This window comes from Anabrus simplex, chromosome 6 (genome assembly GCF_040414725.1).
Source record: "Anabrus simplex isolate iqAnaSimp1 chromosome 6, ASM4041472v1, whole genome shotgun sequence".
Classification (NCBI taxonomy): Eukaryota; Metazoa; Arthropoda; class Insecta; order Orthoptera; family Tettigoniidae; genus Anabrus; species Anabrus simplex.
In genome coordinates this window covers 192,483,868-192,511,650 of record NC_090270.1, presented here as the reverse complement: position 1 = coordinate 192,511,650, position 27,783 = coordinate 192,483,868, and the positions used below count along the sequence as shown (strand labels likewise).

At 42.5% G+C, this 27,783-nt stretch overlaps 1 protein-coding gene across 1 annotated transcript in view; it reads right to left on the bottom strand.

Moving 5' to 3' along the window:
• The window catches only part of LOC136876296 (sodium-dependent nutrient amino acid transporter 1), a 154,303-nt gene that overhangs the window by 45,348 nt on the left and 81,172 nt on the right, over nucleotides 1-27,783 (bottom strand). The window contains exon 2 of the mRNA XM_067150127.2: nucleotides 18,990-19,072. Coding sequence (XP_067006228.2) covers nucleotides 18,990-19,031 — 42 coding nt within the window. The 5' untranslated portion in view covers nucleotides 19,032-19,072. The remainder of the gene's footprint in view (nucleotides 1-18,989; nucleotides 19,073-27,783) is intronic.

Genomic DNA, 27,783 nt, shown 5'->3' with positions numbered 1-27,783 from the left:
ATATTGCGAACTGGTGCGAATCAAGGAGGCAGTGGTACGAACATGCTGTTTTACAGCGCACTCCGATGCGCTTTTGTTTGAGCACAGCTGTAAAATATGGCGCGTGAAGTGAAACGGAATCGTAGTTTTCATTTTTTCTCCTTCGAAAAAGAGTTGTTAATTGAATTAGCTAGTAAATATATGTTATTGAGTGCAAGCGCACAGATGGCTTGACGATAAAAGAAAAGGACGAGGCGCGGGAAAAGTCCGCGAGGGTTTCAATGGGGTAAACAGATACTTTTTTTAGCGGGTATCCGCTGTCACCTAACAAAATCACTTCGTTAATTGTTCCACTTCAAACTGTGCTCCGATATGGGAGTTATTAAATATTGTATTGTCGTGTGCAGAACCAGACCACCTAGCAAGTATATCCCTGATTTGGAGGTTAGGCTCACTAATCACATTAACATTAACAGAGAAATATCCCTTTCGATTACGATATATTTCGGCCCAATTGCCTCCAGGTGATTGGATTCTTACATGTGTGCAATCTATTGCACGTAGAACGAACACCAGAAAAACGGCTTATTTCATAGAAGTCGCGGATAATTTGCTGACGCTCTTCTACTGAAGGGAATGTTATATACCTCCTTCTCATGGATGCTATTGCTGCAGACACTCGACAAACAACTCTATTAACAGTGGCTTTAGAAATTCCAGCATTGTTTCCGGCCATTATGTGAAAATAACCAGTAGCAAAAACTCGTAATATTATCAGTACCTGCAACATTGGAGAAAGAGGTAAGTTTCTCTTCGTAGGATATTCTAACCTCACTTGAATTTCGTCAACAACCTTAGCAACGACTGTTTTCGATAACCTGTATCTATGAAGACATTTCGGATCCGTCAAATTTTCAAAGTCATTACGTCGCTGAACTCTTCTTCGATCAGGATTGTTTTGTAAAAGATCTAAACAGAGCAATTCCGCCTCGAAAGCGAGATTCACAGCAGCCATTTTGGAACAGGTTGCTAAATGCTAATGTTAGCCATTTAACATTGGAAATAGCTGATGTTAACTTTAATACGCAGTTTAACATTTGTTAATGTTAACATTTGTTGATGAAACGCAAATTTTCTTAAATCGTATGTTAAAATGATTTAACACCTTGTTAAGTACTAACATGTGTTGATGAAACCGGGCCCAAGAGTGAATTCTATAGTTTGGCTTTGCTGTGTAAATAACAACAGTACTAGTACGTTAAGTGTACGCCAGACGTCGCACAGCGATGCATAAGCGATTCATAGTTTGTGTTTCAAAGATTGACAGTACGAATCTCGAAGATTGCCGAGGTCGACCGCTTCAGCACTACGGTGTAAACCTATCGCTAAAAAGTGCGCATATAGTATATATTGGTAAAACTCAGTATTTAAGTTCAAAATAAAAGAAGGAAGAAAATTAGCTGCAATTTTTTTTTTTTAATCTAGGCTACAGGGGTTGTAGGGCGGGATGAGGGCTTATATCCGTTTCTACAGCAACATGGATAAAGTACTGCACATACAAAAGCTCAGCATTGAAGTTCAAGGAAAAGTGGGAGAAAATAGACAACAGGTCATTTTTATAGGCTCGGGGTGGGGGATGCTGATAACTGCATTTAATAAATTTGCCCGGGCAACGCCGGGTACTACTGTGCCGTCATGCCCGGGCAACGCCGGGTACTACTGTGCCGTCATATCGCCCCACGAAAAGAATGGTAACATTTAAATGCGCTTGTGAAAAAGTGGTAAAATGTGGCAAAAAAAAAAAATGCGCTTAAGAAACAAAAGCTAAATAACAAAACCAAGCACAGGTAAACATCATAGCGAATGTTCGTATCAGTACAAGACATGTCGTGATGAATCGCTGCACACCACAACATGAAAACTTCAGTAACTACTGCTGTACAGTACAAGAATATTAAAACACACACATAAATAAATAAATAAATAAATAAATAAATAAATAAATTAAATAAATAAATAAATAAATGACTTCTCTTCAGCAGTGATAAGCTGACGGTGATTCACAGCGTAACGGATTACGCGTAACATTTACCGTACCAAAGCAACTCAGAAGGAAAATAAAGGAAGGCACCAAAGCGATGGCTGTTCCCACCATTGTGCTTTCTCCCTGCGAATGTATTTATCAAATAATGAATATCAACCAATTATTTTAATAACTGACGGGCAAAAACATGCCTCATCCTTTTTAATTTTTTCCTAAATACAATATAAAGTACCTACATTGTAACATTCCTTAATCGCGAGGAATTATGAGTATCGACAATGGGGTATGTATGTCCATAAGAGGAGTACTATTTTCTTAACATGGAATGGGCTACAGGGACTGTGGTGTAAGAGTTGGAAGTAGAAACGAACTGGTCAGGCAACTGCATGTAAACCAAAACGCAAGATGATTGGTCGTGGAGTTTTTTTTTTTAAATTAACATTTGTGGTAGGTAAGGGTTATTCTGCCCGAAGGCAGGTCCGAACCTCCGCAGAGGTGTTCCTGGGCCGGAGTTTACGTGCGGTAGGGTGGCCAGTTCCTTTCCGCTCCTCCATTCCCTTACCCGCCACCAACAGCGCGTGGCAACCCATCCAACTCCTGACCACGCCCAATGTTGCTTAACTTCGGAGATCTCACGGGATCCGGTGTTTCAACACGGCTACGACCGTTGGCCAACATTTGTGGTGATGTGAACTGTATTTGAAATTGTTAAGGTAGGCACTACATGTCTTCTTGTTTTCTGACTCCTACGTGTGCTGTTCAGATATTCTGAATTAGGGTTTAAGAGTTAAATCATTCTTATTTTAGGAAAGAAACATTACATTTTAGATTTTCTAGAAATGAGTCATATTCGATAATACAAATTATAACATTGTATAGAGCAAGTTGGATGCGCGGCTCGGGGCGTGTAGTTATCAGCTTACATTCAGGGTATAGGCCTACAGTGGAATCTCGATATCTCGAAACATCTCGAGAGTTAAATTTTATTTCGAGTTATCGAAATTTCGAGATATCGAGAATACCGTTTTTGAGCATGTGTAGCACATAATTGAGTCATATGTACCTACGGACTCATACTGAATACAGTAATTTTAACAGTATTTAAAAATATACAAACTCGTGTTTTACGGTATCACTTTAATTATAACCCTTATTATAGTGAATTATTAGAAAACAGAATACAGTACACACAGTAGTGAAACAAGAAACGTAGCTCCGTTAACACCTTTTAAAAAATCCGTCATTCTCTTCTGTCCTCTTACTGTTAACCTTTTCTTCCACATACTTATCAACAACATTTATTGCCGTGAAAACACTTCGTCATTTAAATTCGACTGAATCTGTATGTACAATCGAAGAATACCCACCGAGCTCGATAGCTGCAGTCGCTTAAGTGCGGCCAGTATCCAGTAATCGGGAGATAGTGGGCTCGAGCCCCACTGTCGGCAGCCCTGAAGATGGTTTTCCGTGGTTTCCCATTTTCACACCAGGCAAATGCCGGGGCTGTACCTTAATTAAGGCCACGGCCGCTTCCTTCCAATTCCTAGGCCTTTCCTATCCCATCGTCGCCATAAGACATATCTGTGTCGGTGCGACGTAAAGCTAATAGCAAAAAAAAAAGAAAAAGAATACCCACTGTATAACGCCGGGTCTGCTGATGGTACAGGAAAAGACAGCTCCAACTCTTCTTGTTGGGAATCATCATCATCATCATCATCATCATAATCTTCTTCTTCTTCTACTTCTTCTTGCTCGGCAGCAGCGTTGACGGTATGCGTAGGAGTTTCGGCTACTAAGCGTCAGAGTCTACATTTATGTAAGCCTCATAATCAGCTTCAGAGTTAACAAGCTGCTGATACTCCACCCATTCTTCAGGAATAGGGGTTACTTCTCCCTCTCACCGAGCTCGATAGCTGCAGTCGCTTAAGTGCGGCCAGTATCCAGTATTCGGGAGATAGTAGGTTCAAACCCCACTGTCGGCAGCCCTGAAAATGGTTTTCCGTGGTTTCCCATTTTCACACCAGGCAAATGCCGGGGCTGTACCTTAATTAAGGCCACGGCCGCCTTAAAAAATCCTGCTTTACGGAAGCAGTTTAATGTTTCCTGTTCCACACCAGCCCATAATTTACTCCTCTTTCTTATCGAACGAAGGAGTTTAATGTCTCTTAATGACTCCTCGGATTCAGTTACTCTCAGAATTCTCTGAACAGCGCTCTTTCTGTGGAAATGATTCAAGTTTTTAATCACCCCTTGGTCCATGTAGTTTGGATGTTAGGTTCGGTGACAAGAAAACCACGCACACTGCCTTTAACTCCTGAACGAACATCTTGGGTTGAGCAGGGCAGTTGTCTACGAAAGGGACGTGAAACTTCTCGTCAATACCACGCAGCCAAGATTCGTAAATGGAGCTTGTCACTGCATGACTTCCGGGGTTGCTTTCTAACGTGACCGGTAATGAATTCACACCGAAGAAACAGCGAGGCTTCGCCGATTTTCCGAACACTAGAGGTTTTTAGGTTTACGGTTCCCGTCATATTAGCTTCAAGCTTCAATGTAACCCTTTCTTTACTTGTTAACTCTTCCTCACAAACCACAAATTCTGTATTGCACAGAGTTACAGAGTATGTTTTGCTTCAGGGGAGGAAACGTTGGCTTCGAGAAATCGTGTAACCGAATTTCGACTAACAGAGAGATAAATACACGTAAAGAATAGGACAAGCGGATGGGAAATTGAAGTTACCTCGAGATACTAAGAATTCTAGTAGTGGAGGTTCGACTAGTAAGTTCGAACCTCGCTGTCAGCAGCCCTGAAGATCGTTTCCCGTAGTTTCTGCCTTTTTCACACCAGACAAATGCTGGAACTGTACCTTAACTGTCGCCACGGTCGATTCCTTCCTTCCTTCCTTCCTTCCAACGTCGCCCTATGACCTCTGAGTCGGTGTGGCATAAAACAAATGAAAATCCACAACCTGTTTCCGGTCATTCGACCGGGTCAGCAATGGAATGAATGAAGCGCCGAGGATACGAATTGTTCCGGCTGCCGAAGCCTGCCGCTCTCCTCTGGGTAAATCAGTCATTAATCATTATTAATGACTGAGAGATGAAATGATAATGGAGAGTGTTGCTGGAATTAAAGATGATAAAGAAAACCGGACTACCCGGAGAAAAACCTGTCTCACCTCCGCTTTGTCCAGCACAAATCTCATATGGAGTTACCGGGGTCTGAACCATTGAACCCAGCGATGAGAGGCCGGTGTGCTGCCGCCTGTGCGACGGAGGCTCTGGGCATAAAACAAATAGTAAAAGAAAAGAAAATATTGCTAAACTAGTCACTCCTCTTTGAGCTGACTGTGCTTGAAATTTTATCAGCAGAAAGGATCTCTTTCACAGTCAAAGTTTGAAGAATGGAAGAAGTTATCAGCACCGATATAATTGGACTATCTGTGTTTATTGATTTTTCGTGCATGTTCTCTCTTCATCGGCTCGAATATCCAGGAGTTTACTGTATAGTCATGGTACCGTTAATTTACACTAACATCTTTTGAAGAACCAGTTAAATTGCAGGTCCCAGTATGTATTATTCTTTGTCATGATAATAATGCTCAGGGAAATGTAACCTTGGTGGGAACGAGAAGGAACCGGTTGTGCGGTAGGACTAGTTTCATCACGTGCTATGCAGGTGATACACCTGCTGCCTCCAGCAAGGTTAAGGTCAGAGCAGACTTGACCGCCACAACAGCTGCTGCATTAGCCAGCTCTAAATTCGGGAGAGTCTACTCTACCTGAGGTGTTCCTACAACTTATAGGTAGGCATTTATAAATTAAGTTATTACCGTCTTATAGCACGAAAGATTTGTAAAAATCGGACATCGATTTCAAACGGTATAATTATCATGGATGCTCAATTTACTGGGTGCAGTGGTCTACCCACTTGCTTTTTTCTAGAAATAATAAGTGACGTCCAAAGTGGATATTAGTGCAGGGACGGATATTCAAATTCATGGACACTGTTGCACCCTTTATATGTTTTTGCAGACGCCAACATGCAGGAATTTTGTCCCACAGGAGTCTGATAACAATTAAGATGAGTCATCTGGGGAAAGCAAGGTAATGTAGGTTTGCAACAATAATTCATCATGAGGGAGACATCGCGGTCGTTCTGCTTGGTCTCGGTTCGATTATTATTATTATTATTATTATTATTATTATTATTATTATTATTATTATTATTATTATTATTATTATTTACTATCTAATGGCGATGGGAGTGGAAAATTCAATATCCGGTTTTGACGAAACTAGACGTTTCATCACCACTACACATCGAAAAATTTGGTTGCGCAACATTGTGATTTAATAATGTCGTGGGGTCTCCTTTTGAGGCATTTGGACCGCACACCTCCTCTAAAACATTACGTTAATTATCCCCATTTGAATGTAGATGATAACTAAGAGATTTCATCTCATTCATTTATCCCCGTCACTTATTATTGGACGGTATTTTTCCCACATTTATAATAGTGCATGAGGCTGCCATTCCTTTCTCCTCGTACAATACAGCAAGCGCTTGAAGCTCGCAGGTCGTACAGTTCGGTACAAGCCCATGTAAATTAATTTTCTTTGACGACCCTGCACTTGTGCTAACCTAAGACGAACAAAACATACGTTAATCTTCCGAATTTCCGTTTTATCTGCTAACACTTTGTGCAGTTATTCATGTCCTTAGAGAGCCAACTTACGGCAAATAATAATAATAATAATAATAATAATAATAATAATAATAATAATAATACACAAATATTCACAGTGATATTAGAAAACGTAGATTAAGTTTCTATGGACACAATAAAAGAATGCACCCAGACAGACTTACAAAACAAACAGTCGAATTTTATGAAAACAGAAGTAAAGTCAAAACAGACATAATGAAATGGATTGGCGAAATAAAAACTGATCTGAAACAGGCAGGAATTACACCAGCAGATGTCCAGAACCGGGTAATCCTCAGATCAAAAATTAATAAATGGCAAGTTGACTAAGATCGGAACAACGTGGTCTGAAGAGAGAAAGAAATCCTACAATAAGATGAGAGAAATATGGGTACAAAGGGAAGCAAATGCACGTCTCTAACTACTCTGCGTAGTCCTAGATGGGATTATTCGCAATAATAATAATAATAATAATAATAATTCGTTTGACGTACACATTGCTGTTCTTCATGTTGGCCTTCGCCGTCAGTGTTTAGTTATTACCAGTGCTGTACGAAATACATGTCGGCCTAGCGGTGTGACGGTAGCATGCTTGAGTCTTACCCGGAGGCTCCGGGGTCGATTCCCGGCCAGGACAGGGATTTTTACCTGGATCTGAGGGGTGGTTTGAGGTACACTCAGCCTACGTGATTATAATTGAGGAGCTATCTGATGGTGAGATAGCGGCTCCGGTCGGGAAAGCCAAGAATAACGGCCGGAGAGGATTCGTCGTGCTGACCGCATGACATCTCGTAATCTGCTGGCCTTCTGGCTTAGCAGCGGTCGCTTAATAGGCCACAGCTCTTTCGGGAATGTTGCGCCAGTGTTAGGTTTGATACGAATTACATTTCTGATCCGTTTTTATTTTATTTCCTAATGATGTAATGAGAAACACGTCTGACTCATTGGCTGAATGGTCAGCGTTGAGACCTTCGGTTCAGAGAGTCCCGGGTTCGATTTCCGGCCGGGTCGAGGATTTTAATCGCGTCTGATTAATTCTTCTGGCCCGGGAACTGGGTGCTTGTGTTTGTACCAACACTTTCCTCTTCGTATTCAGACAACAAACTACACTACCAACCACTACAGAAACACGCAATAGTAATTACATCCCTCCATATAGTATTGGCGTCAGCAAGGGCATCCGATCGTAAAACAGGGCCAAATCCACATGTGCGACACAGTTCGCAACCGCGACCCCACAGATGTGGGAAAAGGCGCTGTAATAAGAAACACACTTTATTTTCAAGTGTTCACGTTATTAACGGAAATGCTTGTAGCTAGAGCAACTAGTTACTCCTTGGTGATTTTATTTTTTAATGTAGAATACGCCTGCTTTTCAGGGGACCTACTTAGTGAAAAGTGACGCGCGGGCTGAGTTATCAACAGTTAAGTTAATACTAATAATAATAATAAATTAATGAAAATGAAATGGCGTATGGCTTTTAGTGCCGGGAGATCCCAGGAGGGTCCGGCTCGCCAGGTGCAGGTCTTTTTGTTTGACTCCCGTAGGTGACCTGGGCGTCGTGATGAGGATGAAATGATGATGATGAAGACAACACATACACCCAGCCCCCGTGCCAGGGAAATTAATCAATGATGGTTAAAATTCCCGACGCTGCCGGGAATCGAACCCGGGGCCCCTGTGACCAAAGGCCAGCCCGCTAACCCTTTAGCCATGGAGCCAGACATAATAAATTAATAATTAATAATAATTATATGGCCTTAACTATCCTGTGAGAGGATTTTAATCTGACACCATCTGGCTGCCGGCTTATCAATGTTGACGTTTCGTTTTACTCTAGGTCTACTAGAAGGCAGATTAAACGGAATCTCTCTCGGGTGTTTATGGCTGAGTTTTAACAAATTTTGATGGGTGAACACCAAATGTGTCACCAGAGATTTTTTACATGCCGCCATTGTACGACATGGAGTGTCGAATGGACTTTATACCACCCTTTAGAAATGCGACTACCTCTCCCGCGTTTGAACCTTCTAATAATAATAATGTTACTTGTTTTACGTCTCGCTAACTACTTTTACAGTTTTTGGAGACGCAGAGGTGCCGGAATTTAGATCCACAGTTCTTTTACGTGCCAGTAAATCTGCCGACACGAGGCTGACGTATTTGAGCACCCTCAAATACCACCGGACTGAGCCGGGATCTAACCTGCCAAGCCGGGGTCAGACGACCAGTGTCTCAACCGTCTTGAGCCACTCAGCCCAGCGTTGAACGTACTGTCATGGGATACGGAGGCCGACACTACCACTGTATTGCGTGTACTCTGCCGTGGTCATGGTTACCATAACTTATACTTAAGTATGATTCCAGAGTGTGAAATATAAGTATATTGTATTACGCATTTCACCGAGTGGAGTGTCAATGCGCCACGCCTTTAGTGCCAAGCTCTGCATTCGAAAGACGAGTGTTTTCGAAAAACCTACCGTCGGCTGTTCAGAAAATGGTTTTCTATTCTCACTTCTGGGCAATTGCCGCGATAGTTCCTATGCATAGGCCACAGCCTATTCCTTCCATCTCGTTACCCAATTTTATTCATCATTCATTTATTAGGTCCTCAGCTGAGGGTGGCGTCAGGAAGCGCATCCAGTCGTAAAACATACTATATTATTTAATCTGTCCTCATCCCTGAGCTCAGATCAGGAAGCGGGACTAAGGGATAGATGTAGTAGGTAGCTCCGCACTTTCTACTTATAGCAGTCATTTAACTATACACGTTCTGTAACAGGGTGCATTTGTAGACACGCCAAAAATGCAGAAAAAAATTAATAACTCATTAATTTATACATGTGCAGACATTCCACTCCATCAAAAAGTTGCTTGTATGTTCCTTGAACGATCCATTAGCTCCTAATTGCAACTCGGTTCGGCAAAATACCTGTATAGCAGGCAGGCAGCTATTTGGAAACTCCTGCTCATACCGTCTGCGAACTTCGACTACATTCAGACCAGATTCTCCACAGATTAAAATTATGTCTGTGTATTCGTCGTTTCTGAACACAGCATCTATTGTTGATATGTTGGCAGCATCTGTAGTGCTACTCTGCCATATACTAGACTACTACTGAGCGTTCGTAAACGAGGCTTATTAACGCAAGGGTGCGCATTTGATGGGTGGCGCTGAAGGACATGCAGCGAGCGGCCGTCCGGTTGTGATCTCTGATATGCTGATGTAAATAACCTGTAGGCAGTGATTACCCTGTGAAAATCAATTATAAGGCAACCCATTCATCATTATTGCATGCGGGACACATATAAGTAGAAAGTACGGCGCTGGCGGGCCACCTGGTATACAGAGTTATTCACCTAACATGTTACACGGAAATAACTTCTAAACCATTAAAGATATCGGCATTCTGTTTTCATATTCGTAAATAGTACCAAGGGAATTATAAAATAACATGCTACTTAGTCTGATGGGGTGATTAATAACCGAGATATTGATACTAACTCCATATTTTTAAATGGAATGGCACAAATTCATACAGTTGATTAAAAAGTTCATCTGCGTACAAGTTCAAATATATAAGTATTTTCAAAATCGGACAATTACTTTTTGAGATATAAATAAGAACAGCATGCGCTGTTTTGCATGCCGCATCAGACGGCGTGAAGTCGGGCAAGGACATATTGAGGCGCAAGCTCCTTCCTGGCCTTGATTCCAGCCACAGAACGGATACCAGGCATGTACTGTAAACATAATGTGATGTACCGTAACATACCTTGGGTGTGCAACGTTGTTGTATGACTGGCGAACACACAACGTGGAAGGGAGATTAAAGTTGAATTGTTTTAACACGTAATAGGTTGTGCTCAGTTTAGCGTTTTTTCTCACGGATGGGAATGGGAAGGATTTGGAAAGGAAGTCGGTCGTGGCCTATCACAAAGGTACCTATCCGGTATTTGCCTGGTGTTGAACATGGATCACCATGAAAATCACTTTCAGGTTGGGCGAGGCAGGACTCGAACCTGCGCTCTCCCGAATGCACGCTACTACAGTCGCGCTGGAGCTCTGCGGAGATTAATGCGTGTAAAATAAAACATAAATAATAGTGTTGCTGCCATCTCAGCACGATCAGCTCTGATTTGCTTTTCTAGAAGGAGCTCTTCCGGTGTTTTATGTTAAGTTTATTTCTCAACTCATAGAGTAGTATGAACTGTACACTCAAACCAGTGACAATTATAGCTTTCGTTATGTTCCTTTCAAGGCAAAGTACTTATTTTATTCCTTTTAAACACATCAACCCTTTCTGTCCTGGCATGTGTTCGCCTGTCATACACACTTTGCAAACCCATTACTTGTGTACGAGGTCCTTACATGCCTGGTATCCATTCTGTGGCTGAACTCACTCCCAGGAAACTGCTTGCGCCTCAATATGTCCTTGCTCGACTTCACGCCGTCTAATGCGGCATGCAAAACAGCGCATGCTGTTCTTACTTATATCTCAAAAAGTAATTGTCCGATTTTGAAAATACTTACATATTTGAACTTGTACGCAGATGAATTTTTTAATCAGCGGTATGAATTTGTGCCATTCCTTTTAAAAATATGAAGTTAGTATCAATATCTCGGTTGTTAATCACCCCATGAGACTAAATAACACGTTATTTTACAAGACCCTGCGTGCCATTTACGAATATGAAAACAGAATGCTGATATCTTTAATGGTTTAGAAGTTATTTCCGTGTAATGTTAGATTAATAACCCTGTATGTTACACGTTTCTTTGATCTATTTGTGCATTATAAACACTGTTAGGGCAGTACATAATTGTCTATTATGATGAAATAGTTATTTAATATTAATTCAACAATAACATCCGAGCTTAATCGCTTGGTAGTTGATAATTGGAATAAGTGGAAGTTCCTCTAAAAAGGAGTGAGTTAAGGTGAATAATAAATTTGTCTTTAAATAATTTTTGTCGTTAGTAAAAGGAAGTAAACTCGTGTCCACATCCCGAGGTGGAGCAGCTCTTTTCAGACACACCCCCATTGGAGGTGAGCTGCGTGTACTATTTGAACCACATACCAGCCCTCCTGCCATTCTTAAATTTCTGGCAGTACCGGGAATCGAACCCGGGCCCCCGAGGACGGCAGCTAATAACACTAACCGTTACGCTACGGTATATGCGTGGGTCTTTTCTTTGTTATTAGAAAGCACATTCTACACGTGCTACTTCCATGAAAACTGTTAATTTTTATTTCTTTTCTGACTGCAAATAGGAACTGGTTACCCTAAAATTCACCGCTCTCTGAATATCATTGTCTTGAATTCGAATCAAAATGTTACAGCAGGGCATTTTCAAATGAGAATTTTTTGTAGGGTCAAAGAATTATATTCCGGTACAACCAGAAAGCACTTGAAGGATGACATGCATTTTATTGGAGCCCATTTCCCTCCAGAGTACGCCGTGTTTACTCGTTATATTTCGGCTTGTGATCAAACTGTCAAGTAAGGAGCCGTGTAACATTACGAGAGCTAAAAATAAAGGTGGCATTCACATGTTTATTAACCGGAGATGTTCCTTGAGGACATTTATTGTCCCCGTCGCTCTTCATATTCTCTGAATCAGCTTGGAGTCGCGGAAAAACAGTGAAGGACACACTTGTCGATAACAATATTGTTATTCACACACTTTCTCTTCGCGGTTGGCTTCAAGATAATAATAATAACTGCTTCCCTCAAGCATTGTCATAATAGAGTTAAGCAAGACGCATCCCACGCTGGGCGTTTGAAATTCGATATTCCATAATTTCTTCTTGTTTTTTTTTTTTTTCGAAATATGCCGCATGACGGCTGAGTGACATCACGCTAAGGCGGCCGCGGATCGATTTCCGGACAGTACATGTGGGATTTTTGAAAAGAAAAGTCACGTACGTGTGGTTCGGACTTCACGCAACTGGAATTCCCGTGGACACGTAAAACTACAAGCTTGTCTTTTTTTTTCTTTTTTTTTTCCGAAGTCAACATCTCACGCCATTTGGTCGATGGAGCGTCCATTGCCAGATTTGAACGTTTCTCTTTTCTGGGAATGGTTCTGTTAAAAATGCTCCGTTTAGTCTCCAGGATTCGAATCCTGGACTCTGTCAGGAGCCGAATTCACCACTCTAGCAGCACACCTTCTACTTTTTCAGGTTTGAATACAACTGAGCACCAGTAGGAGGTGAGATATTCAGTTCAAAATCTCATGGTAGTAGAGAGCTTGTAACCTTAAATCCTTGGCTAGACTCATTAAAGGGCTCTCTGGTCAGGACAGTAAAGGCGTGCTTGATTCACTCTGAAGGACACGGGTTCGATTCCCCGTCAGGAAGTCGAAATTTGAAGAAACGAAATTTCCAATTCTGGAAATTCATAAATAAAAAAGAATAGTAGGTACCAAGTTATTTCCCGGGGGGTGGGGAGTGGGTAGAGACAAAGGATGCAGACATAGAGTTGACTACTCTATCCCATTTAGTACCGAGGTTAGAACATACTTTTCTATTTGTTTTACGTCATCTCTATAGACAGGTCTTACAAGACGACAATGTGAGAATACAGGACTTGAACTAGAAAGAAATCATGGGCTTAACTGAGATACATTCCCAGCATTTTCCTGGTGTGAAAATGGGAAACCACGGAAAGCCTTAGTCAGGACTGCCGACAGTGGGGTTCAAGCCCACTATCTCACAGCTACGTGACGTGATGGTAGTTTAAAATAGTGGAAGCCTTTATTTTCATCTCATGCGAGGTCTCCGTCCGCCTCTGTGGTGTAGTTAGTGTGATTAGCTGCCAACTCCGGACGCCCGGGTTCAATTCCCGGCTCTGCAACGAAATTTGAGAAGTGGTAGAGGGTTGGAACGGGCTCCACTCAGCCTCGGGAGGTCAAATGAGTAGAGGAGGTTTCAGTTCCCACCTCAACCATCCTCGAAGTGGTTTACCGTGGTTTTCCCACTTCTCTTCCAGGCAATTGCGGGGATGGTACCTAACTTAAGACCACGACCACTTGCTTCCCTTTTCCTTGTCTATCCCTTCCAATCTTCCCATCACATCACAAGGCTCCTGTTCAGGATAGCAGGTGAGGCAGCTTGGGTGAGGTACTGATCCTCCTTCCTAGTTGTATCCAGTTGTATCTCCCAACCCAAAGTCTCATGCTCCAGGACACTGCCCTTGAGGCGGTAGAGGTAGGAGCCCTCGCTAAGTCCGAGCGAAAAACCATCACCTGAGGGTAAACGATTAAGAAAGAAAAGAAAGAAAGAAAGAAAGAAAGAAAGAGGAAGGAAAAAAGCGAAGGTCTCCATGGCCATTGCAAAGATGGCTTTGCTTTATTTATTGTTTAGATCGTACCTGTTATATTAATTAAGATAATTTTGATAACGCATGGCGTATTGACATGTAAAGGACTTTTGTATGTGGTTAGTTTTACCACGGAAGGGATGTACTGGAGAAATAAGGAGTAAGATAGTTTTCAACGAGTTTATTTTTAAATAAAATTCAAATTAATGAGTTGTTAGTAGAATAATTGACAAAATATCGAAAAGAATGTTAAAAAACCTACGAAGTAATATTTTACGTATAATCTGTCACATGAAAAACATAAAAGAAAATGTACCTTAGTGATGATACTATGAGACTTGGGAGGAATGAGTCCTATTTGCAGTAAATTTTCTCATACACAAAACTGAGATCTTTTATTAACACGTTCCTATGAAGTTGTAGATCCAAGCTTAATATTTTTTTTCCTTTCCTTTTTTCCTTGTCTATCCCTTCCAATCTTCCCATCACATCACATCACAAGGCTCCTGTTCAGGATAGCAGGTGAGGCAGCTTGGGCGAGGTACTGATCCTCCTTCCTAGTTGTATCTAGTTGTATCTCCCAACCCATATCTAACACATATCTACACCCCAAAAGACTGTGTGCAAATTTTTGTTTTGTTTTTGCTATTTGCTTTACGTCGCACCGACACAGATAGGTCTTATGGCAGACCCTCCAATGAGGGTGGGCGGCATCTGCCATGTGTAGGTAACTGCATGTTATTGTGGTGGAGGATAGTGTTATGTGTGTGAGTTGCAGGGATGTTGGGGACAGTACAAACATCCAGCCCCCGGGCCATTGGAATTAACCAATTAAGGTTAAAATCCCCGACCCGGCCGGGAATCGAACCCGGGACCCTCTGAACCGAAGGCCAGTATGCTGACCATTCAGCCAACGATCTACAGACCTTATTTGAGGGTTTCACAACCAAAGTGGACCAAGTCCATCAGTGGTCAGTTTGGGGATGAATGCGTTTGGAGACTAAAAGGAATTTGATTTATTCACTGCTATAGCAACCTTAGTTCATAACTCGTTTGCTACTTCATAGAGGGCGACACTTCCTGTGCAAGGTTAAGGTTGCTAAGCATATCTCAGTGCCATAGTGAACCATGTCCATTAATCTATAGACCATCGTTGTTTGTTTGTGTGTGGGTACATGTGTTTTATTTGGTCAATAACATGTCCAGTGGTGAAGATTATCTTCCTAATTCATCATCTAACACATATCTACACCCCAAAAGACTGTGTGCAAATTTTTGTTTTGTTTTTGCTATTTGCTTTACGTCGCACCGACACAGATAGGTCTTATGGCGACGATGGGATGGGAACTGCCTAGGAAGTGGAAGGATGCGGCCGTGGCCTTAATTAAGGTACAGCCGCGGCATTTGCCTGGTGTGAAAATGGGAAACCACGGAAAACCATCTTCAGGGCTGCCGACAGTGGGGCTCGAACCCACGATCTCCCGATTATTGGATACTGGCCGCACTTAAGCGACTGCAGCTATCGAGCTCGGTTGTGTGCAAATTATTAGATCACATCATTTTAAAGTGATCAAGGTGAAGAGAGAGGAATTAATCTATAGAATATCCACAAAGGCTTTGGAGGAAGCAATCACCTATAGAAAAACGACTGCTGATGATCAAGCCTTCAATTGGCTACTTATAAGGTGGTTAAGAGTGGTGAAAGGTTCCCCTTTCAAACTGTTTTTCAAAGGAACTCTGAATGAAGATATGTCTTTCTTGAAGGTGAAAAATGAAATGAAATGAAATGGCGTATGGCTTTTAGTACCGGGATATCCCAGGACGGGTTTGGCTCGCCAGGTGCAGGTCTTTCGATTTGACTCCCGTAGGCGACCTGCGCGTCGTGATGAGGATGAAATGATGATGAAGACAACACATACACCCAGCCCCCGTGTCATTGGAATTAACCAATTAAGGTTAAAATCCCCGACCCGGCCGGGAATCGAACCCGGGAACCTCTGAACCGAAGGCCAGTACGCTGATCATTCAGCCAACGAGTCGGACTTGGAGGTAATTCTTGCGCACAACAAGAGCGCATTTATTTTCATCTTGTGCGAGGGTCTCCGTCCGCCTCTCTGGTGTAGTGGTTAGTGTGATTAGCTGCCAACCCCGGACGCCCGTGTTCGATTCTCGGCTCTGCAACAAAATTTGAGAAGTGGTTGAGGGTTACCTGTCGTTCTAGAACCCCTATATGGAATTCAACGAAGGATCTCTGCGGTTAAGAAGGACATGGTGGACCTCTTGCCCTATATATCTCCAATTCATCATCACTTCTTCAAGAATCTCCCACCTGAGATTACTACAAGGTTAACTAATATTGTAAACAACGAAGAAGATCACAATGATGAATTTTTATACACTGAGTTGAATTGCGCTGATGTGGTTATGTGGAAAAATGTCGAAAAATCTTAATTTTTGTATTAAATTATGTTACAAGCACAAATAATGGTCTGACTGTGATGTCTATTCAAAGCAAATTGGACAATTCAATACACTGTTTAAATTGCAATTTTTGGTACCCTGACTATTAAGCATTTACTGAAATTAATTCCAATTTCTAGGAATTAATTATGACTCAGTTTTTTATAAATTATTCCAAACTTTGGTTGTGAACCTCTCATTTAATGAAACTGTTCGTCTATCTGAAAATTCGAACTGTATGGAATTTCCGCTTACCAATAAAAAAAATGCTAAAATTGTAACGTCCGATTCCTTGGTTGAATGGTCAGCATAATTGGCCTTCAGTTCAAAAGGACCAAGTTTGATTCCCGTTCGCGACGAGGATTTTGGTTATTCCCCTATATCGGGGGCTGGGTGTTTGTGATCGTCTTAGTATACTTCTTCATTTACATTACTAAAACCATCACACCACCTACCATCACAGAAGCTCGCAGTATCGAATGCACCAAGAGAGTTGGCCGTGCGGTTAGGAGCGCGCAGTTGTGAGCTTGCATTCGGGAGATAGAGTTCGAAACCCACCGTCGGCAGCCCTGAAGATGGTTATGCATGGTTTCCCATTTTCACCCTAGGCAAATGCTGGGCCGCTACCTTTCCAATCCCGGCCCTTTCCCATCCTTTCGTCGCTAAAAACCTTTGATGTGTTGGTGCGTCGTTAAACAACTAACGGTAACAATTTTTAAAAATGTGTATTGAATACATCCCTCCACCTAGGGCTGGCGTCAGGAAGGGCAATCGGCCATAAAACTGGACTTAATTGACCTCCATGTTTTGCGGGCCCCAGATACTTGAGGAAAAGGCCAGGAAAGAAGATTGATTTCGAAATGTACATTTTTGACTTAATAGAGTTGCAACGAGATCCAAGGTAAAAGTAGTTGAAAGAAATGACCACGGAATATTCAAAACAAGATTTTAGGCAAAGGAAGAAAGTTTCGTTATTGTGATATTTTGATAGATTGCAATTCTCAGTACTAGCTTTGCGGTTCAATATGAGGCTGTACGTTTTGTTGTGTAATAGCCCATAAAGAGTGTATATTCTCACATCACTCGAGATGAGTGTTTGAGTACATGGCCATGAGAAAACAAGACTTCTCCTTTACATGTGCACTTTCCCATGTCATTGACATCGTCTGCGAAGAATGTCGAGAGAGATTTTCTTTCCACTGACCTACCATCAAAAATCTTTTCGGCTTAACTTTTCTAGTGTGTTAGCTTAAGGTAAGTCTTTAATTTAGCCAAATATAAACTATTTTCTTTATGGAATGATTAATTATACGTAGTAAGGAGACTTCACAATTCGAAAGCTGGAGTCCAAACCGAAGATACCCCTTCGTGTCCCTAACTCAATTTATACGGGTGTCCTAACCTGAGCTTAAAAAACCGGTTTCTGGAATTCGGATATTTTGAGATATGATGTTTTGAGACTCCGATATTTTGAGACGACACGGTTACAGCAGACATTCATTGTTGTTGCAATGGCAGATTTCTGGCGTCATTCAGTACGGTTTGTTGTTGAGATATGTTTTTAATTTCAGTAATATTTGTTCTGCCGCATAATGTAAAGCCCAGTGCAAACCCTACTATCTCTGAATTTAAATATAGTGTGTCGAGTAATTCTGTTGAACTATTTTGTCATCATTTAACAAACAAACAAACAAACAGAACTTCTTTGCTAGTGGCTTTACGTCGCACCCACACAGATAGGTCTTATGGCGACGATGGGATAGGAAAGGCCTAGGAGTTAGAAGGAAAAGGCCGTGGCGTTAATTAAGGTACAGCCCCAGCATTTGCCTGGTGTGAAAATGGGAAATCACGGCAAACCATCTTCAGGGCTGTCGACAGTAGGATTCGAACCCACTATCTCCTGGATGCAAGCTCACAGCCGCGCGCCTCTAACCGCTCGGCCAACTCGCCCGGTGAGAGAGAGAGAAAGAACTAAATTGAACTGAACCTTCTTTCGACTGTTACATACGTAATCTGAGATAAAATACGAAGTATGAGGCAAGCTTTTGAAGGGTGCTGACAAAGAATTTTACTGATACAGATAATACATCCGGGAGATAGTGGGTTCGAACCCCACTCTCGACAGCCCTGAAGATGGTGGGGCTGTACTTTAATTAATGAAGGCCACGGCCGCTTCCTTCCCATTACTAGGCCTTTCCTGTCCCATCGTCGTCGTAAGACCTATCTGTGTCGGTGTGACGTAAAGCAAATAGCAAAAACAAAAACAAAAAACAAAAAAAAGAGGATCTATTATAACCTGGTTTAAGATAAAACTCCGATGAAAGTCTTCGCAGATGTCTCTCAGCCAGACTGAATTACTTCTGATATCAGGCTGTAAGTTTTATCAGGTTTCATCTTTAGAATATTGAAATGTAGAGTATATAGGATTGTAGCATATCTACTGCTTTGTTAGAACTAAGATTACACTTACCACTGATCCGTTCACGTTGTAGGAATCTTTCTTGCCCCTCATATCTCTTAATCACACTTCTTTGAGAGAAAAACTGGTAATACCTGCAGGACAAGGAACATATCTGTGAAAAACTTATAGTCATAGAACAAAATGAAGATAAATTAATTGCTTAAACTTAACCAAAGAATAAGTACCAACGATTTCATTCTCCATTTATTCTAAAGAATATCAGAAAAAAGCCATCATCTTAGCATACTCTTTTTTGTTGGTGTCTTAAATCTTAAAACAAGTTTAATTGACATTGGAATATTTCCGAATACCTATTTAAAGAATGTTCCTTAAAACTTATGGCTACCTCATATTTGTGGCATTAATATTATTACTGAGTTACGGGAGAGCGTTGAAGTTAACTTTTCGCTGTATGTAATGTCATTTTCAAACGAGATTTTCTCGATACGTACCTTCGTGGAAGCAAATTTGTTTACAATAGTGAGTTCGAACCCACTATATCCCGGATGCAAGCTTACAGCTGCGCGCCCCTAACCGCACGGCCAACTCGCTCGGTCGTGGAAGGTAAAAATAGATATTAAAGTAGAAGTTGTTAGAGCTGGCTTGAGGAGTCCAAGTTTCCGGTTTCGATCCCGGCTCAAATACGCCATCCTGGTATCGGTAGATTTAACGGCACGTGAAAGAAGTCTAATGGGATAAATCCCAGCACCTCGTCGACTCGAAAATAACGAGTTGGAAGGACATAAAACTATTATGTATTATTATTATTATTATTATTATTATTATTATTATTATTATTATTATTATTATTATTATCATTATTATTATTATTATTACCGAGGGGAGGGGAGTGGCCAGGAATGTTAACTTGTTACGGCTATGAAGCCAAGCTCTGCATTTGCGAGATGAGTGGGTTTGAAACCCACCATGACAGTTCCTATCCATAGGCCATACCTCCTTACTTAATTTCATACACCATCATTCATTTCATCGTGAATGGCTCGAATGAATGAATGAATGAATGATTTAGTTACTTAATTTAGTTAATCAATCAATTAATAAATAACTTTAAAAATCCTCTCTCCCAGTCGCGGATAACCCCAAATGGATGTCCGACTCGTTGGCTGAACGGTCAGCGTACTGGCCTTCGGTCCAGAGGGTCCCGGGTTCGATTCCTGGCCGGGTCGGCGATTTAACCTTAACTGGTTAATTCCAATGGCACGGGGGCTGGGTGTATGTGTTGTCTTCATCATCATTTCATCCTCATCACGACGCGCAGGTCACCTACGGGTGTCAAATAGAAAGACCTGCACCTGGCGAGCCGAACCCGTCCTGGGATATCCCGGCACTAAAAGCCATACGACATTTCATTTTACCAAATGGATGTTGTAATTGTAGGATTACGTTAAAATATGTGTAACAATACATGCAATAAATTCTAATTCTAATTCTCATTTCATCGTCATTAGCTCCGTAACTGAGGATGGCGTCAGAAAGTGCGTCCGGCCATAAAAACATACCGTATAATTTCATCTCACTTCATTTCCGACCCCGTATCAGGAAACGGTTCCAAGGGATAGATATACAGTGTATTAATACCGTGGCTGGTAGTATGGTTAGTATGCTTGCCTTGGGGTCCTGGGTTCGATTCCCGGCAGGACCGGGATTTTAACCTTCATTATTTAATTAATCTGGCTCGAAGAGTGGATGTTCGTGCCGCCTTCAACACTATATTTCATCCTAGGTAGTGCAGGTCTCTCATGGTTGTCACCTCAAAAGACCTGCACCAAGGCCTCACCGGAGGCCTCACACCATTGTTATTTATTAATAGCATATAAATTGTTAGGTATTCAGTAACTTTCCTTTAACTTTAGATACATTTGAAACCAACATACAGTAGAAATACCATCAGCCAGGACAAAACATAATGCTGGTGTTGTTGGCTTTACGTCCCATTAACCACTTTTGCAGTCAGTAACAATTTTGTTCGTATAGCTGCAATGTGAATACAATTTGGTTGTTTTGTGAAATAAATGCATATACTTTTCTGGAAGGAACTTGATGAAGTATTACGTCTATTTTAATAGATAAACTCAAATATTTCATATCACATTCAGAAAATACATGAACCATCTCAGAAAGCACAAAAACTGAACGTCCTGTACAAATTCTCTATTCGTACACTTGCACCTCTCAGCATTAAGCTGGCTCGTTATACTCAGCCCTAACAGCAGCTTACTTGTTTACACTCCAATGAAGCCTTGGTGCGAGGTGGGGAAGAGAAGACTCCTCTCAGACGACCTGAAGAAAGTAATTATCCAGCTTGCTCTTAAGCGGAATTCATTAATCTATATTTTACATCTCGGTCTAGCAAGCCGGCCGAGAGGATTCGTCGCGCTGACCACGCGACACTTCCTAATCTGCAGGCCTTTGGACTGAGCAGTGGTCGCGTGGTAGGCCATGGCCCTTCGTGGATGTTGTGCCATTGCGTTTGGTTTGGTTATATTTTACACCAAATTAGACGTGATCCTAAGTTAAGTGTACCAAAACTGAGCACTCTTGTACAACACAATCTGCGAAAGGAACTTTCTAACAAGACTATACATCATGTTTTGTAGAAAAATGGCTACCATGGGTGAGTTCAATGCAGGAATCCTGTTACTGACTGTATATTGTCAAAGATGTCGAGATAGGTTACCGGGCGAGTTGGCCGTGAGGTTAGGAGAGCGCAGCTGTGAGCTTGCATCCGGGAGATAATGGGTTCGAATCCCACTGTCGGCAGCCCTGAAGATGGTTTTCCGTGGTTTCACATTTTCTCACCAGTCAAATGCTGGGGCTGTACCTTAATTAAGGCCACTGCCGCTTCCTTCCCATCCCTAGGCCTTTCCTATTCCATCTTCGCCATAAGACCTATCTGGCCGAGCTCGATAGCTGCAGTCGCTTAAGTGCGGCCAGTATCCAGTATTCGGGAGATAGTGGGTTCGAACCCCACTGTCGGCAGCCCTCAAGATGGTTTTCCGTGGTTTCCCATTTTCATACCAGGCAAATGCTGGGGCTGTACCTTAATAAGGCCACGGACGCTTCCTTCCCCCTCCTAGCCCTTTCCTGTCCATCGTCGCCGTAAGACCTATCTGTGTTGGTGCGACGTAAAGCAAAATAGTGAGATACGCTACTAAATGTTTTGTTCAGAAGGATTTCTTTTAACGTGCAGAGTTACGAACACGAGACTGGCGTATTTGACCACTTTTAGGTACCGGATTGAGCCGTGATAAAACATGCCAACTGGGCTCTAGCGTCCAAATCCATATCAGCCCAGCGAGACGAAATAAAAATTTGCCATGGCCCTGTGCAGTAGCTTCGAGATATGAACGTTTCAGAGAAGATAGAAACCGAAATGGCAATTTTTTTAGATGATCTCCGCTGAAAGAGTTTATAGGCAACGTGCTTCACTTCAGTGTCTCAGCTGAGAAAACAAAATTATAATGCTGGCTGGCATTATCAGTGTCTTATCCTGAGGCACGTATTTGATTATATGATAAATATCTTACTAATTATGCTCACATCAAGTCTTTCAGTACCAGGGGCGTGCTAACTCAATGGTGGTGGTGGTGGTGATTATTGTTTTAAGAGGAAGTACAACTAGGCAACCATCCTCCATATAACACTAATCAGATAGAAAAAGGAAGGGGTGTGACACTTGGAAAAATGAAGGTATCGGCCAAAGAAAGACAAGGGCCACGAAGGGCGTGAAAATGAAAGACTCCCTATGCCTCCATACGTAAAACCGTCTGGGTCGGAAGAGAAAAAGAGTTGACCAAGGGAGGTCGGATAGGGTAGATGAAAGTGAGGAACCTGGCACAAGTAAGTGGAAGCAATGCCAGGACTCAGCTAAGGGTCCCGTGGTCGCCAACCCACGCTCCCAAGTGAGGAGCCCCTGGGGCCCCTTTAAGTCGCCTCTTACGACAGACAGGGTACACCGTGGGTGTTATTCTACCGCCCCCACCCACAGGGGGAGCTAACTCATTGACGTCCATATTAGATTCTCACCTGAGCGGCAGCAGTTCGACCCTGGTCAGTCCACAAGGGACATTTAGAATGAAACTGTCACGGACATCCCTATGCAGAGTTCACTTGCCTATTCGAAACTAGTAAGTTACATTCTGGCGCCTAGGCAACTCGGGTGGTTCTATAACCTCTGATGTGATGTAGAATGTTTTATTGCTTATGTTCAGTAAATCTTGGGTAGTACTGTACGTCGCTGCATTTCGTGTGTTTCATTCTTCGATACTGGCACGTGCACATAGATATCAAGTGCTGTGCAGAACAGCTGTTTGTTCACAGATAACGAGTTTTTCATCCAGTGCTGTTGACACTGTGTTAGCTCCCTCTGTGGATCACTCGTGGAGTTTTGGCTTCCGAATCCTAAGATCGCGGGTTCAAACGCGGCAGAGGTAGTCGGGTTATAGAAAGCGGAAAAGAGTCCACTCAGTACTCCATGCCAGTATGTAAAAGATCTCAGATGACGCATTTATTCTTCAGCCGACAGTACCGAGTGAGTTGGCCGTGCGGTTAGGGTCGCACAGCTGTGAGCTTCCATTCGGAAGATAGTGGGTTCAAACCCCACTGTCGGCAGCCCTAAAATGGTTTTCCGTGGTTTCCCAATGTTCATATCAGGAAAATGCTAGGGCTGTATTTTAATTAAGGTAACGCCCGCTTCCTTCTCGCTCCTAGCCCTTTCGTGTCCCATCGTCACCATAAGACCACTCTGTGTCAGTGTGACATAAAGCAAATCGTAAAAAATAAATGAAAAAAAAATTTAAAATCACCGAACAAAATTAAAAATCAGCCACTGGTTACCCAGCAAATATACTCTTTTCTGCCATTCTGGTGGTATTATTATTATTATTATTATTATTATTATTATTATTATTATTATTATTATTATTATTATTATTATACAGCTCCTTGGCTGAGTGGGTCAGCGTACTAGCCTTCGGTTCAGAGGGCCATGGGTTTGATTCCAGACCGAGTTGAGAATTTTAACAGCGTGCCCTATGGATAATTCCTCAGGGTCGGAAACGGAGTATTTGTGTTCGTCTTAATATTCTACACACTACACTACCAACCACCACAGAGACACACAATAGTGTATATATCCCTCTACATAGAGTTGGCGTCAAGAAGGGTAGTCTATCCGCCCATAAAACTGGGCCAAATCCGTAAGTTCCGACCCCAATTAAAGAAGAGAAACGCGAAGAAGAAGAAGAAGAAGAAGAAGAAGAAGAAGAAGAAGATAATTTGCTGCCCGACGGTGTACGGGTAGCGTGCCTGCCTCTTACCCGCAGTTCCCGAGTTCGATTTCCGGCCAGGTCAGTGATTTTTACCTGCATCTGTGCGTTAGTTCGAGGTCCGCTCAGCCTACGTGATTACAAATGAGGAATTATCTGACGCTGAGATGGCGGCCGCAGTCTCGAATGCCAAGAATAACGGCCGAGAGGATTTGTCGTGCTGACCACGCGACAGCTCATAATCTGTAGGCCTTCAGGCTGAACAACGGTCGCCCCTTGGGGCCGATACTTCCAGCGTATTTATTATTATTATTATTATTATTATTATTATTATGATTATTATTATTATTATTATTATTATTATTATTATTATTATTCCGCCTCTGTGGTGTAGTGGTTAGTGTGATTAGCTGCCACCCCACGGAGGCTCGGGTTCGATTCCCGTTTCTGCCACGAAATTTGAAAAATGGTACGAGGGCTGGAACGGGATCCACTCAGCCTCGGGAGGTCAACTGATTAGCCATCCTGGAAGTGATTTTCCGTGGTTTCCCACTTCTCCTCCAGGTAAATGCCGGGATGGTACCTAACTTACGGCCACGGCCGCTTCCTTCCCTCTTCCTTGTCTATCCCTTCCCATCTTTCCAATCCCCCCCCCCCGCCCCGCAAGGCCCCTGTTCAGCATAGCAGATGAGGCCGCCTGGGCGAGGTACTGGTCATCCTCCCCAGTTGTATCCCCCGACCCAGAGTCTGAAGCTCCAGGACACTGCCCTCAAGGTGGTAGAGGTGGGATCCCTCGCTGAGGCCGAGGGAAAACCCGACCCTGGAGGGTAAACCGATAAGGAAGAAGGAAGTGTAAATGTTTATGAAACAGAATTTGCTTAACTAATAATTATTTTTATGAGTTCTAATATTATTAGGTAATATTATTAGTTAATGTTATGGAACAGGGCCCAGGGTAAGTTGTGGATAACCTAGGTGACTCGGTTGCCTCCCGGGTCGATCCCAGCTGAGACAGTGAATTTTTGAAGGGTGAACAAAAAAGTAGGACAGAGTGAGTGGCTGAGTGGTTCGGGCCACATAGCTGCGAGATTACATTCGAACCCCGTAGTCGGCAGTCCTCAAGATAGTTGTCCGTAGTTTCACATTTTCACACCAGTCTTAGCCCTGTGCTATCCCATCGTCACCATAAAATACCCGTCTGAATCGATGCGACGTAAAACCAAGAGTAAAAATCTAGACACTCCTTGTCATTGTTGCTGGTATGTTAAAGATCTCACGCGACAGTATCAAATTAACTTAGCTTTGGGATCCGTCCAGTAGAATTCCACTTTCCTTGCTATATAGTAGCTTAATCGGAATGTCGAAATTCGCACACAAGCTGACTAGGTGACACTACTTCAGAAATGGTGCAACTCGTACCTGAAATCATACTACTATAAATCAATTTTCAACAGTATAAACTCTAGTGCCTGCGGTAGTGATATGGACACCCCTGCCTGCCTGGAGGCAGTGAAAGTGAAGCCTCCTCACCCAGGTCGCTGTCTCATACTTCCTTACATAACAATATTCACAAGTATGATTCTCAAAGACGAGAGCAACAGCTCTTTCCTAAGCTAGGTCAGGCCCACACTTTTCACAAGGCTGTTATTAAAAATTAGTGTCTCCCACATTCCTTACATAATAAAAAGCACTGCTTCCTCTCACTTTTATAGACTCTTTCGTATGTACTGTGTGTTGTTTTTACAGTAACATATGTATTTAGCGTAGGACTTTTAGTGCCGGGAGTGTCCGAGAACATGTTCAGCTGGCCTGGTGCAGGTCTTTATATATGACGACTCCCATAGGCGACCTACGCGTCCGGGTGTCACATAGCCTAATCCTGATGAATAACACCAAGGGGTCTGCTCAAGGCTTAACGTCTCCATCCGACGGACGAATCACCATCAACTGCTTCATATGTACTCAAACACTGCGGAGAGGTTTGAAATTTAATCCAGGCTTTTGGCACGCAATCTAGTGAGTGTAAATTTTATACCACCAACTCCCCTACCCTGCCGGCCAACATTCTGACGGTGAGCATTTTATCCAACAACGGGACTCGAACCGACTAACCTCGGTGTCAGACCATATAGACTTGACACCTTAACAATCCTGGCTACTGTGTGTTGTATACTCCACATGTGACTTTATCTTAGAACTTTACTAGTGGCAATATCTTATTCCGTGGATCAGTGACAGAATGTCAAATTTCGGATCCCATGATCGCGACTTCAAACCCATCAGAGGTATGTGGGTGTTTGGAAAGGCAGAGACCGGACGAGTTGGCTGTGCGGTTAGAGGCGCGCGGCTGTGAGCTTGCATCCGGGAGATAGTGGGTTCGAATCCCACTGTCGCCAGTCCTGAAGATGGTTTTCCGTGGTTTCCCATTTTCACACCAGCCAAATGCTGGGACTGTATCTTAATTAAGGCCACGGCCGCTTCCTTCCAACTCCTAGGCCTTTCATATCCTATCGTCGCCATATGACCTATCTGTGTCGGTGCGACGTAAAGCCACTAGCAAAAAAAAAAAAAAAAAAAAAAAAAGCAGAGAAAACTTCATTCGGAATTCCTAATCATTCGATTCTTCTTCCTGGCCTCTTTCCAATTATTTGAGGTCGGCCTAGTGTGGATTTGGCCCCGTTGTACTGAGTGTTAAGGCCGAATGCTCTCCTGACACCTTGAGGTTGTGTGGAGGTTTGTATCCACTGTAGCATGTCTCCGTGGCGGTTGACTGTGTGTTGTGTTGTGTGTATATGAAGAAAAACATAAACACCCAGCCTCCTAGCTGTAGGAATTAACTTTACGTGGCTAGAATTCCCGATCCGAACCCGGGACCGTCTTAACCGAAGGCTCCTCCGCTGACCATTCAGCCAAGCAGCCTGACACCCCATACTGTACGATATCAACTTTGGTAAGAGCTCTGGTGGCCAGTGGTTAACGCAAGGGGAAGGATTAGCGGATTTAAAACCCACCCACCCCCTTGAATGTTTGAACTAATAATAATGTTACTTGCTTTACGTCTCACTAACTAATTTTTACGGCTTTCGGAGACACCGTTTGAAGTTCTCTATTTATAATTGACACAAAAAACAATATGTAATAAATATTATGAATTGTGTCTATTTGTTAGTTTCTTGCATTGAGAGTAAGATCGTCGACCAACAATAATAATAGCAGCATAATAATGATATGATAAGTAAGCAAGCAAGCATTCTATGTTGTGCCGCGTTGAGTGGCTCAGACGGTTGAGGCGCTGGCCTTCTGATCCCAAATTAGCAGGCTCGATCCAGGCTCAGACGGGTGATATTTGAAGGTGCTCAAATACGTCAGCCTCGTGTCGGTAGATTTACTGGAACGTAAAAGAACTCCTGCGAGACTAAGTTCCGGCACCTCAGTGTCTTCGAAAACCGTAAAAGTAGTTAGTTGGACGTTAAGCCAATAACATTGTTTATTATTAATTCTTTGTTAGTATCAGG